The sequence below is a fragment of the Rhinolophus hipposideros genome (genome assembly GCF_964194185.1).
Source record: "Rhinolophus hipposideros genome assembly, chromosome: 18".
NCBI lineage: Eukaryota > Metazoa > Chordata > Mammalia > Chiroptera > Rhinolophidae > Rhinolophus > Rhinolophus hipposideros.
In genome coordinates this window covers 34,928,829-34,942,620 of record NC_138064.1, presented here as the reverse complement: position 1 = coordinate 34,942,620, position 13,792 = coordinate 34,928,829, and the positions used below count along the sequence as shown (strand labels likewise).

General features: G+C 36.0%; 1 protein-coding gene across 3 annotated transcripts in view; it reads left to right on the top strand.

The window, feature by feature from the left end:
• The window catches only part of CDK14 (cyclin dependent kinase 14), a 563,325-nt gene that overhangs the window by 181,595 nt on the left and 367,938 nt on the right, over positions 1–13,792 (top strand). For all 3 annotated transcript variants that reach the window (XM_081079441.1, XM_081079443.1, XM_081079442.1), the window contains one exon: positions 10,718–10,797. In XM_081079441.1, the coding sequence (XP_080935567.1) occupies positions 10,718–10,797 (80 nt within the window). The remainder of the gene's footprint in view (positions 1–10,717; positions 10,798–13,792) is intronic.

Sequence of the window (13,792 nt, the reverse complement as noted above, 5' to 3'; positions counted from 1 at the left end):
GACTTCAGGTATACAATTCTGTAATACATCATCTATATATCACATTGTGCATTCACCACCCAGAGTCAGTTCTCTTTCCATCACCATATATTTGATCCCTTAGCCCACTTTTTTTTTTTTTTTTTTTTTTTTTAGCAGTGAATACTCCATTGTCTGGATGTACCATAATTTGTTTATCCATTCACATATTGAGGGCCATCTTGGTTGCTTCCAAGTTTTGGCAATTATGAATAAAGCAGCTATAAACAAACAACAAAAGGTGAATTGTATGGCATAGATCAAGTTAGAGATGGTGTGATTGCAGGGGTTTTGGTTGTTGGCAAGGTCATTATGAGTTCACAGTAATTTGTGACTCTGACAGTCTACTTCAAGCTTAGGACAAATCAGTACATGTCCGGTTTCTGGACTGTCCCCGTCCACTCAGCACTTACACCAGGTCTCAGTGGGTACACCCAAGCATGTTCAAAAGAAGCTTGCAGCTAAGAAGGAGGACACTCAAAATAGTAAAAAAAAATTGAATGTTTATCATAACAAGGAGACTTCAATGTTGGAGAGACCCGACAAATAGAGACAATGAGAAGTTGATATAGGAGCCTGAAGACGTAGCACAGTGGTTCTCAACCTCATGTGTGCGTTACAATCACCCGGGGTGTTTTACTAGGATCCAATCCCACGCCAACTAAATCCTGGGTGAGGCCAGGCAATGGTTTGTTTTAAAGCTCCCCGATTGATCCTAATACCATGTTTCCCCAAAAATAAGACCTAGCCAGACAATCAGCTCTAATGCGTCTTTTGGAGTGAAAATTAATATAAGACCCCGTCTTAATATAATATAAGGGCTGGGTTTTATATAAGACTTGGTCTTATTTTACTATAAGACCGGGTATAATATATAATATAATATAATATAATATAATATAATATAATATAATATAATATAATAAATATAATACCGGGTCTTATATAAATTTTTGCTCCAAAAGACGCATTAGAGCTGATTGTCCGGCTAGGTCTTATTTTCAGGGAAACATGGTATGTAGCCAGGGCTGAAAACCTGTACTTTATCTTCTGACATGGCAAAGGCTGGACCGGCTTCTAATGCTTTACCTCATGCATACAGGGGCAGCTGCGCTGAGCAGCAGCCCAACAGCAGCCCCTACTCCGGCGGCTTCCGAGGGACTGTCAGGATGGAATGTCCTCTGCCTAGGCACTCCTCCAGGGGTAAAACTGCCTGATCAGCCACTGTCTATCAGACCTCACTCCCATTTTGTCACTACATCTGTGTTGTCCCTTTCCCCTATCCTCCAGTCTCTTTCCTTGTCTAGACCTAGAGCATTATTCTCTGATCAACAAACTCTTACATATTCTCTTCCTCTTTCTGAGGGTTCTCTTTTCCCCTGCTTTAACAGACAACTGGCTTTCTCTGGAGGTTATTACTTCCCTTGAAGTCTTCCAACTGACTCTTAAGTTTTTTTAACTGGCCTCGAATTTTGTACTGGGATCAGGAGCCATAAATACCAGTGCTTCCTTACATCACCACTTGGCTGTGCCCTGACTGAGAGCCTCCGTGGCAGGACTCTTGGTACGCTCTGTCTATATCTCGTCTCCATTAGTTTTTCTCTTCTCTCGAATATTAAATGATAAATGCTACCTTCATTGACGCAGATACACCTGGAGTCATCCTTTACACCTTTCTCTACACCAAATCCGATTTATTCTGACAGCATGTTGATTCTGCCTTCAGAATATCGCTTACCTTTTCCCCATCCCTCTCCCCAGTTTCCTGGTTCTTTGTGGCCACCATCTTTCTCCTGGACCATAGCAACAGCTCCCTGACGTCCCTCCCTGCTCCCACTGATTGTGTTTCTTCAGGTCATTCTCCACACTGTAGTGAGTGAGCTGTAGAAACATAATTTAATCACATCATCCCCTTTCTTAAGATCTTCCAGTGTTTTTTTTTTAAATCAGTTTTTTCTATGGTCTTTAAGAACCTCCATGATCTGGCTCTCCTATCCCTCCAGGCACCCCCCTCCCCCAACTCCTGGCCAACAAGCTCTAGCCACTCTTTCTTTCTTAGACTTTGGTCTAATGCACTGTGTTCTCTGCTTCTGGGCTTTTGTACAGGTTGTTCCATCTGTCTGGAATGTTCTTTTATATGTCTTGTTTCAGCTTGAATGTCGTGCTTTCAGAGAAACCTTCCCTAACTGTCTAATCTAAAATAGATTCTTTATGTTTTCTATAGTACATTACAATTTTCCTTCATTGCATTTATCCCAATTCCTATTGGGTGTTTAAAACAAATTGTAGAACTTAATATGGAAAATTAGTAGAAAACACAGTTACAATAAATTCCCATGAGCCTATCACCCAATTTCAAACATTGACAACCCGTTTCTGATCTTGTTTTATCTATATTTGTTCTCTCAATTATTTTAAACGAACCTCAAACATCATGTTATTTCATAGTGCGTTTATCCTTTAAACCAGGGGTGTCCAAACTGCGGCTCGCGGGCCAACTGTGGCCCGCAATCCATTTTTAATTGGCCCTCAGCAAATTCCAAAAATATATTTAGTTTACTTAAATAAACCAGGTGAGGCAATATGTACTTCACCTCGAGTGAGTGGCCCGGCTGTTTGTGTATTTTACTGCATATGGCCCTTGGTGAAAAACATTGAAAAAAGTTTGGACACTCCTGCTTTAAACGGTAAGAACTCTATTTTAAAGCACATAACCAAAATCATGTCAAAATTTAATGGTTCTTTTATATTATCAAATATACATGCAGTGAGTTTTAAAATACATTGCTGGAGGAAAGATAAAATTGGATCTGTACATTGCAATTAGTTGATATCTCTCTCTTTTAATCTATGGATTCCCCTCTCATTTTTCATGAAATTATTTTGTTGAAGAAACACACTCATTTCTCCTGTATGAAGAGTTACCTGTCGTCTGCATTTTTCTGATGTATCCCAATGATGTTATTTAACTTGTTCCCTATCTCTTTATTAAAATAAGTAGTTAGGTAAAGACTTGATCAGATTCCATTTGGATTTATCCCATGGAGGGGGATGAGTGCTTCCATCAAGAAGCACATGATGACAGTGGAAATGTAATGGCTGTGTGCGATGTCAGAGGGATAGTGGATGGGGAGAGGGGAGTTGACACAGTGTGAGGGATATAAATGATATAAACGTCTAACTATTACATTGTTTTGTGCACCTGAAACTAATTTAAAAAAAAAAAAGCACATAATATCTGGTAGTCTTTTTTTTGTGATTTTAGCAACTGTTAATAATCCATCCAATGATTATGGTTAGCAAAATGGTACTAATGAAATTGTATCATTCTGTCTTCAGTTGTTACATGCAATGCATCTATAAAGAGAAACTTGCACATATCAATGATCTGTTTACATGAGATACAGTATATATGAAAATAAATGAGAGGTAAATGCTTGATGCAGTCTCTATATTTAAGTTTTTAAACTAGTGAGATGGTTCATAGTACTCCCCACCCCCAAGTATAACAGTTTCTTTAGTCTCATTGTAAACTTATGGACTTAAACATATTTGATACCTTTCTATCGCATGTATTACTTTAGTGACACTAAAATTGTCTGGTGAGTGGGGGCCTTCTGCCTCCCTTTGATGTGTTTCAGCCATCTTTGTAGTTCTGTGCTTTATGTCTGTCTCCTTGGTGAGATGTAAGTGAAGGGACCGTATCTGCGTTGTTCATCCTTTATGTCAAGCACAGAATCATAGCCTCAACGAATAGTTGACTTGAAAGGCAGGATATCAAAACTTAATTAAATGAAGGGCTGTCTTGTGGAAGAGCATTTAGTTTAGCCTCTTTGGAGTCAATTTGAGTCAGAGAGTAGAAATTACAGGAAGCAAATTGAAGTTCAACATTTAGGAAGAACAAAATCATTTGGGGATATTGTAGGGAGTTTGAGTTCTATCGCAGCCTTTGGGGGGCTACTTAGTTCCAGGCAGTGAGAGGACAAAGATAAACAATCAAGGCAGTAAGGATCATTTTATCTGCTCAGAAGCCTGAATGATCACTGAGGTTATTTTATTTGCAAGGTAATAGAATTCTCAACTCCTTTATTGACAGATTTTAATTTTGGAAAGGTGCAAAGTTGGCTAAAATTGTTGAAATATACATAATTCTCTCTTCTCCCATGAACATTATATGTCACTAATTTTATGTTTCAAAGTATTATGCGTTTATACATTTGATAAGACGTTGATAGTGATAAGTTATACTTTAGCAGCCATAATTTCTTTTGTAAGCAATAATTGTTGATTGAGCATATCCTTTTCTCATTTTATTAAATCTTCAGACTTTTTGCACCGTTGGTCATATCCTAATAAGTAGCCATTACACTATTCTCTCAGTAATCTTTGGGTTTTGTTTAAAAAATTAATTTAACAAATAACATTAGTCATCTTCTACTTCTCTCTATGTTATTTTGATAAAAATTAGGACAAGGTGTAATTACTGACAGTTTACCTTGAAACTCTAATTTGTTTTTCCAGAATAAATATAATAGACAGCACTTTTAGGGTATCTCAGAATAGCAAAGGTTAAATAGTATTGAGATGATTTCTCATTTACACCTGAATAAAAATTAAATTCAGATGGGAATAGTAAGGCGGCTAACACTTTGTGAGGTTTTTAACTTTTGAAGTGTGTATGCAATGCAGTATAGTCAGCATTTTAACTAGTCTCTCAAGAAGGAATTAATAAAAGAAGCACTATTAAAACCTTTAAAATATTTTAATGACTTTGTCAAACATTTATAAATTCAGCCCTAAATATTGTCCTTGATATATTCCTTCTTGTCATTGTCACTCCCCCGTAGTATCTCATTTTCTTCTGTTGCTTCTAAGCCAATACAGTAAGGAAACAAAAGCATTGTATCTGCCTGCACTCAGTATTATTTTCCTTAGCAGTTTCTCTTGAGACAAAATCATAATGGAAGAGTGAGGCAGAATATATTAAATTTCCCAGAGTATATTAAATTTCCTTTAGGTATATTGCCTTAATTTCCTTTATATCCCCTAGACATAATTTCTTCTAGGTGTTAGTACATGGACACTGCTTTCAAAGATGACCTGGATAATATTTGTAATTTTGTTGTATTATACTAAGATATCCTATTAATTTGAAGTAACTAATAAAATAGAAAATCTTTAGTCTTTCCTTTGAGAATTGTTTGTCTGTAATGAAATTTTCTTTGTGCATCACCTTTCGAACCAGGAAAATTTTTACCCTGAGCTAACTGGGGCGTTTTCCTTTGTAAGTTTATGAACAAATGAAGAAATGCATGAAAAAATGAGTAGGCTGTTCTTATCCAAAGCTTCTCCATCTTGCTTCACTCTCACAGGAGAATTTTATCATTTTCAAACTTACAATTTTTATCATTTTCAAACTTACAGCACATACCGTGTTTCCCCGAAGATAAGACCGGGTCTTATATTAATTTTTGCTCCAAAAGACGCATTAGGGCTTATTTTCAGGGATGTCTTATTTTTTTCATGTACAAGAATCTACATTTATTCAAATAGAATCATGTCATCTTCTTCTGGAACATTGTTATAACATACTAAATGCGTCCGTCTGACTGACGATCTTAACTGGGGCTTACTTTCGGGTAGGTCTTGTTTTCGGGGAAACACAGTAGAACCATAGACAGAGTTCTGAAGTTGGCTGAGATTGGTATTTGTGATTAGAACCACTCTGAAAGCTGGATCCACCTCAACATGGCTCTGCTGGGACACTCAGCGTCCCCGTATCTCTGTGTGTGGGTAGCTCCCTGCACACGCGCGGACATCCCCTCCGTCCTCCTCTGCTGCACTTGACAGCTTGTCTGGTTTGATGGGAAGACCGTAGGAGTGAGCCACCCACCCTTTGGTGTGGAGTGAGCTGCACAGTGAGGCCACGCTGGCAACGGCATTTGTTGGTAGAATTAGAGAATATTTTTAAATGCCTGAAGTTAAAACAGCTCCCTATATAGCTTAGAACAACTAGATACAAAACTGACGATATCTCCAACAGAATGTTCTGTGGTAATATTAACACAATTGAAAGCATTTGTTTTTAACCGTGGTATTTACCTGAATTATGTCTCCATTGCCAATCAGGCCTTGATTGCCTTCTGTTCATTAGTCTTTGATTTAATTAATAAAACTTGTTAAAGATGAAACTCCAATGTTTTCCTGTAAACAGCTCTAATTTATTCATTCAATTTGAATTTTGTAATTATTCTAAGAACTTAAAGCTGTTTGTATGTTTTGAATCTTTAATAAAATAGCTTAAACACACTGCTAATTACTAGATACAATGATTAGTTTGTTTTTCGTAGAATAATACATAGCTATCTTGTTTCATGTCTTTAAAACCTGACATTTTGTAAGAGTAGTAACTTAGAATTTTAAGTATTTCAGCCCATACTAAAGTTAAAAAGAAAATATGCACCAAAAATAGAACATTAGAAAGTTTGTAATGTTATTTTTTCCAGAGGTACCTTTTCCAAAAGTGGAGCCAGTGACCTAAAAGTTTTACTAGATTTTAGAAGTGAGTAATGCAGTAGTTGGTGAGTGTCTAGACATGTAGAGGAAAACTAATTAAGAAAAGAGAAAGTCACAATGATTCTTAGGTTAAAGAGCAATTTGATAATCAATATGATTCTTAATGGGAAACCAGTGAAGCAGTTGGAGAATACTGCAGTTGGGAGATACTCATTAGTGGTCTGGGCTCAGATTATTAAAAGATAATGAGGGTTTTGAAACATGTCTGTTGGGTGTAGAAAAGTTAATTAATACAGCATTTTATAAATTCTGAAACTTTAAGGAATTGCAAACTTTACCTATCTGTGTGCATCAAAAACAAAGAGACGGCACCTTTTATTTGAAAAAAGAGAAGTATTTAAACCAAGCATGAAAGATGTTGAAAGTTTTATAAAAATTTGAGATTTCTGAAATTTTTGAAAGCAATTAAATTTTTAATTGAATAAATTTGACATGAGCATTGTGTATGTTTGGGATATACGACACGTTACTTTGATAGTTGACCTATTATAATATGATTTTTCATATTATACATTACATAATTATAGTACAGTATTATTGTCTATATTCATTATACTGAACAATAGATCTCTATGGCTTGTTTCCTACTCATTACAAGTTTGTCTTATCTATCACCCTCTGCCCCCCAAAATCCTCTGGGGACCACCATTTTACACTCTGTGTTTTATAGGCTTAACTTTTTTAGATTCCACATATAAGTGGTATCTCTGATTTATTTTGCTTCGCATAATATGCTCAATGAGGTCCATCCATGTTTTTTTTGCAAATGGGAGTATATCTTCCTTTCTTGTGTCTGAATAATATTCCATTGTGTATGTGTAGTACTTCTTTTTTCCTTTCTATTCATTCATTGATGGGCATTTGGGTAGTTTCCATATCTTGGCTATTGTGGATAATGCTGAGATAGATATGAGAGTGCATATATCTCATCAAAATCCTATTTTCATTTCCTTTGGGTATATGCCCAGAAGTGGAATTACTGGATCATATGATAGATCTATTTTTTAAATTTTTGAGGAATCTCCATTCTGTTTTCCATAGTGGTTGGACCAATTTACATTCCCATCAACAATGTATAAAGATTTCCTTTTCACAATATCTTTGCCAGCAACTGTTTCTCTTGACTTCTTGATAATGGCTATTCTAACAGGTGGGAGGTGATATTTCATTGTGGATTTGATTTGCATTTCCCTGATGGTTGACGATGTTGAACAATAATTTTATTCTTGAGTTATCTTGAAGATATAAGGAAGGGAATGTAAGTGTAGTAACATTATTAATATTCATTCATTGTAATATTATGTGAATCTACTCTATGCCAGGTAGTTTTAGGCACTGGGCACATAACAGTTAACAAAACAGAAAAAGTTCCTTCGCTCCTGGAGCTGACAGTCTAGCGTAAATCTTAAGGAAATGTTTAGTTCCATATGATGCAATACATACAATCTCAATGTCTTTAACTGTTGTGGTTATCATAACTATGAGAAATTAATAGTTGGAGGTTTAATTCATGGAGAATTATGCTTCAGAATCAGAATTCCATTAACCTAGATCTTGTTCCTTTATGCAGTTATCATAGTAAATATGTTCAAATGTTGTTTCACAACAAAAATGATGCACATTAGTTGAGATGACTTAAAGGTGTTCCATTTCTAGTTGTGTGTGTTGGATCCATGACAGGTTTGTTTTCTTTCAGTGTATACAGGACAATCATAGTTTCATGGTCTGAGAGTGTGTTTTAAGTATATAACCTTCAAAAAATGAATTCCCTGTATTCCAGGATTTTCGGTTCATGACACATATAATTTAACAATCTCAAGGGAAATGGAAAGGCTTTGTGGGAAGTAGGTTGTGTGTGGTTTTTTTTTTTTTAATGGGTGAGGGGAAAATATCAGTAAATGAGGGGAAAATTCCAAGCATTTCCTGGAATCAGTTATTGCCTCCTTGGGGAGATAGTGATGAGCTCAACTGGGCTGAGAATAATCTGTGCAGATGTCAACCCTGCCTGCATCCCAGCCTCCAGCCCTGCCAAAGGCCTCCCTTAGTCATAAAGGACAAAAGGAAGAGCACAAGGTATAGTCTCCAGTTGAACCCCAAGTGCATATTAATGTTCTGCCTGCACCTGGGTACCTAGAGCACAGTCAGGATTAGAAAACTTAAAGTAATGTACTTGGGAGAGGAGAGTCACAGGGCAAAAACACAGCAGGCTGTCCTCCCAGCTGAAACACAAGGAAAAATGAACACAGCATTTATGCTTGTGCGGATGGCGCCTTGTGGAGCCTTATAATCAGATGTCCTAATTCGATCGCTGTAACCAATAATGTATTTCAGCAATCAGTTTAATGAGAAATGCCACTAGGATGGCTGGGCTGTGGTAAATTCCTTAGACTTTCAACTTTTGTGTCTGTGGCAGTTTTTTGAGCAAAAACAGATCAAATGGATGCAGTTTTAAAAAAAAGATCTTCAAATTCTTTATTTCAGACTCAGGCACTGGATTCTCTGGGCCACGTGAGTTCTCCTTTGCTAGTTCCACAGCCTCGGAAGATCTTGGTTGCAATTTTAAATTACAGTGAGAAACCATTTTTCAACTACCTGATTGGCACATTCAGGGGTTGATAACTTGCCGGTGAAGGAGAGACAGGAGCTCTTCTCATTTACTAAAGGAAGTGTAAACTGGCACAGCCTCTATGCAGGACAACTTCCCAGTATTCATCTGGATTAGAATTTACCAATGCACATACATTTTGATCTTGCAATTCCACTTTTAGGAATTTTCTTATGGGCATATTTTTACATGGGTGTCCAAAATATTTCTTGCATCATTGTTTTAGTAGCAAAATATTGGGAACGTGCTAAATGCCTATCAATAGAGGACTAGGAGTAAATTAAACATGTTACACTCTCAGACAAAGGAATACCCTGTGGTCTATCAAAAGGAAGAGAAAGTTTTTTATGAACTTATGAGGAAGTCACCAAAATATATTAAGTGATAAAAAACAATGTCAATGTATTAAGAGTGTGGCGTACTGCCATTTGTGTATGTGTGTATATATGCATTTTGTGTATGTGTATGTATGTGTATGCATGTATATGTACACATGTACATGTATGAATGTGTGTGTGTGCATAAGTGCATATGAACAATGGTAAGTGGCACCCTCTGAGGACTGGAGCTGGGTGGCTGAAGGAGGCTGTGGCAGGGAGATTTATTTTTTGTCAAATGCCTTCTTGTATCTTTTAACAAAAATTTTAATGTATGCGTGTTTTAACTATTTTAATTAACAAAATATGCTGCATGCTCTAGTATAGATAGAAAGGAGAGCAGTCAACTAGAAGACTAATGTAGATAGTCATGTCTTTTTAACAGAATTGACTGGATAAAAAATTATCTTCCTAGCACAGTCTTACTTTTAGTTAGAGCTGATACATATTTAGAATGCATCTGGAAGAACCATCTGCTTTGGGTAGGTCTTGTGTAACTTGTAATAGTAAAATATTCATAATTTTTATTTTGATCATGTACTGTATTATAAAACAGAATGAGACCAAATAGAATTTTAGGGTGCTCTAGTAAGAAAAAGTCATGAAGAAAGGAGAAATGGGTGATGTTGAAAGAGAAGGAGGGAGGAAGGAAAGGAGAAAGAGGGAAGAGGGAAGAGGGAAGGCTGAGTGTTAAGATTCTGTCCTTGGGGATTGAATGACCTCATTTTAAAACTGAAGATGAAGACATTTCAGCAAAAGAAACAAAGGAGCTATTGGAGAAACAAAGGGAGAGAGTTATTTTGACAGCTTGAGTTCTAATTAATCAGAGAATAATTGTCGATGCAAGGTTGGTGATTTTGTTAAGCACTAGTTTCATTCTGGAAGGAATGTAGAGTGAATCAAAGAAAACTTCAGTTAAATCTTGGACTACTCAAGTGTGAATATTTAAAATGTGAATGTTTAAAGTGTGAATATTTATGATGATAAAGAATTCCCAGCATTACTGAAATTAATCTTGTTGTGGCAGCATAAGTGAGTCACTGACATTTTCAGTGCAGAAAGTATAAATTGTAAGGAAGATGACTATAGATAACAGGAACTTATTTTAATGGATTTGCTTCTCTTCTTTTGTTTTTTTCAGGGTAAATGGGAAGTTGGTAGCCCTGAAGGTGATCAGGCTGCAAGAAGAAGAAGGTACACCTTTTACAGCTATCAGGGAAGGTAGGCATTTTCTCTTGTTATCTTTGCTTTTGTGTTTGCATGATGCCCATAACTGTTTAAATATTATACACCTCTGAATATGCTGGGTTTCTAAATTATATGGTTATATTTCTCATTAAAATGTGTAAAGTAAAATTTAAAAATCAGTGCCTTTTGCAATCATATCAAGCCTTGTTAAATAAAATAAGACTATCCTGCTGTATACTTAGGTGTGGGGACAAAACGAACTGCTCTGTATTGATGGTGAGACTACTACTAACTGAGGAATTTTGTATACTTGATTTTGCTTGCAGTGCTCCTAAGGTACATACTAATCTAGCATTACTCTATATTCATATTCTCTATATTCATAACTTTTAAGGAAAGTCCTTAAAAATGGGCGATCATACTATCTTATCACTCATTTGTATTTTTTCTTTCTTGATTTCTTTGTTCCTATTCTTTACTGTGTTTTCTATTTTTTTCTAATTGACTTATAGATACTCTTTATATATTAGCATCATTTGTGTTACAATATTTTCTTCTATTCTGTCATTTTCCTAAAAATTTCTTTTACATTTTAGGTATTTGTCACATATAAGTTTTTAATTTTTATTGAATAAAATTGCTCTATCTTTTGCTTTATTATTTCCTGCATAGTTTCTCTACTCCAAGAAAATGAAAAAATCTTCTTTTATTAGTGGGAACTTTTTGCTTCAATTTCAGAACTTTTAGTATTAATACCTCTACTACATTTTTAAATACAGATTATCTTGAAATAAACTTCAGTGTATTTTTGCAAGAAACCACAACCATTTGTTCTACTGATCTATAATGTCAGTGATTTACTGAAATAGCATTATTAAGGTATTGATGAACTGAATGTGCTCTGTCACTAGTTTGATTTATTTTCCACAACTGTTGTTACAAGTTACATTTATTTTTGAGAAGTCTCCTTGCTGTTTTCACTTTCTCACTTCTCATTCTCTTTTTCATACACGTCCATTTGGTTTCCATCATTACTATTCAACTGAAATGTTCTTTCTTGTAAATGTCATCAGTGACCTTCTTTATTGCCAAATCAAATAGACACCTCTCTGTCTTAATTTGCCAAATTTTTTAGCAGATCATGCGTGGTTGAAATATTATCTTCTGTGATACCAGATTGCCAAGTAGGTAGCTTTTTCTCTTTTTCTTGTGCTGGCTCCTTCTCTAAATATTAGGGATTTTTAAAACAGGGAAAGGGCCTTCTTTTCTCTAATCAGTACTCTTTCCCATGTGATTTTATTATTTCATGAGTTAAAATAACAACTATCAGCTGATGACCTATATATGCCTCTCTTTAGATAAGACCTTGTCTTTATCTACATTCATATATATCCATCTGCCTATCTGGCATTTCCTCTTGAACCCAGCAATATATCAAAAGGATAATATGTCCTTTTGATATGATAATAAACCAAGTGAGGTTTTTTTCCAGGAATGCAAGTCTGGTTCAACCTTGAAAAATCAATCAATGTGTAACAGTCACCTCAAACTTAACACATCCAAATGGAACTCATGGTTCCCCCACCACCACTCAAACCATTCCCTCTCCCTCAATATTAGTAGTAGTAGCACCAAGTGTTTCTCCTCCCCAAATCTAGCCCATGAAGGAGATCTGTAAGCTACTTCTCTAAAAGATATCTCAAATCCGTCTACTTTCTCTCTCTTTACTGCCACCCCCTGTCCAGGGTATCGTTAGTTCTTGCTTGGACTTCTGTAATAGCTTCTTAATTGTACTCTCTACTTCTCCTTTTGCCTTCCTGTTACCCCTTCCCTGCTCTGTAATCAGTGTGATCTTTTTAAAAACCTAAATCATATTGTGTCACTTCTTATTTAAAAGCTTCAGTTTCAAATACTGTATGACCTGTTTTTCCCCAAACATGCTACAAAATTTCCTATGTCATGGTACTCTCCATGGCTGGATTGTTCTTCCCTGGCTCTTCTCAGACGCCAGGTATCAATTTAAATTGTTTTTTCACGCAACTTTCCTTTGACCATCATATCTAAAATCGCAGCTGACCATCATCTTTCCCTGTTTTACTCACCATGCCACTACCTCTTCTCTTTATAGTTTTTATTGGAACGTGAAATTATTTTCACTCTTTATTAGTATATAATCTTAGTGAGATCAGGGACCTTGCTAATTATTCACTGCTATATACTCAATGTCTAGCATGCTAATCATAATATTTATTGAGTGAGTTAAGGAAAATCATTAAGCTAGAGTCTGTAAATATGACAGAGTATTAGACACATACTCTGCCTTCCAGCTAGGAAGCAGAATATATAGATAATAATTGGGGAATAATATTAGGTAATATTAGGTGGCATTATAATGCCAAATCTTTTCTAAAAGATTTTAACTTTTAAAGAAATACCTTAATTAGTCAAGGGAGGCAAGGTGTGAGCTGGGTCATGAATTAGGCATAAGAGAGACAAGCAGTGAAGAGTAGATTGAGGACAAGTTGCATTCCAGATAGGTATAGAACAGGAGCTGAGACAAGAAAGTTCAAGTGCAGTGAATAGGAATATTTATGTCATGAGTTCTCCTTTGGTGGGTGTAGGAGGATAGGAAGGTTATTGCTGAATAGGAGATGTCATCACAATAGTTGGATATTACAACTGGCATTAAATGGATAGGAGCTGGGCATCCTGCAATATGTAGGACATTTTAATGCAGAGGTAGGCAAACTACAGTCGTAGATCCACTGCCAGTTTTTGAAAATAAACTTTTACTTGAACACAGCACTCCCATTCATTTATGTGTTGACTATGGCTGCTTTCTTAGAATCAGGTGGTTGTGACCGAGTGTATGATCCACAAAACCTAAAGTACATACGGTCTGGCACATTACCAAGTTTGTCAACTCCTGTTTTAACCCAATGAACAATTGTTTTATGTCCCATAAGCTTTTGGATGTCCTACTGGACATTCATGCAGGTGAAAACCTGTTTATATTTGTCTTAGGCTA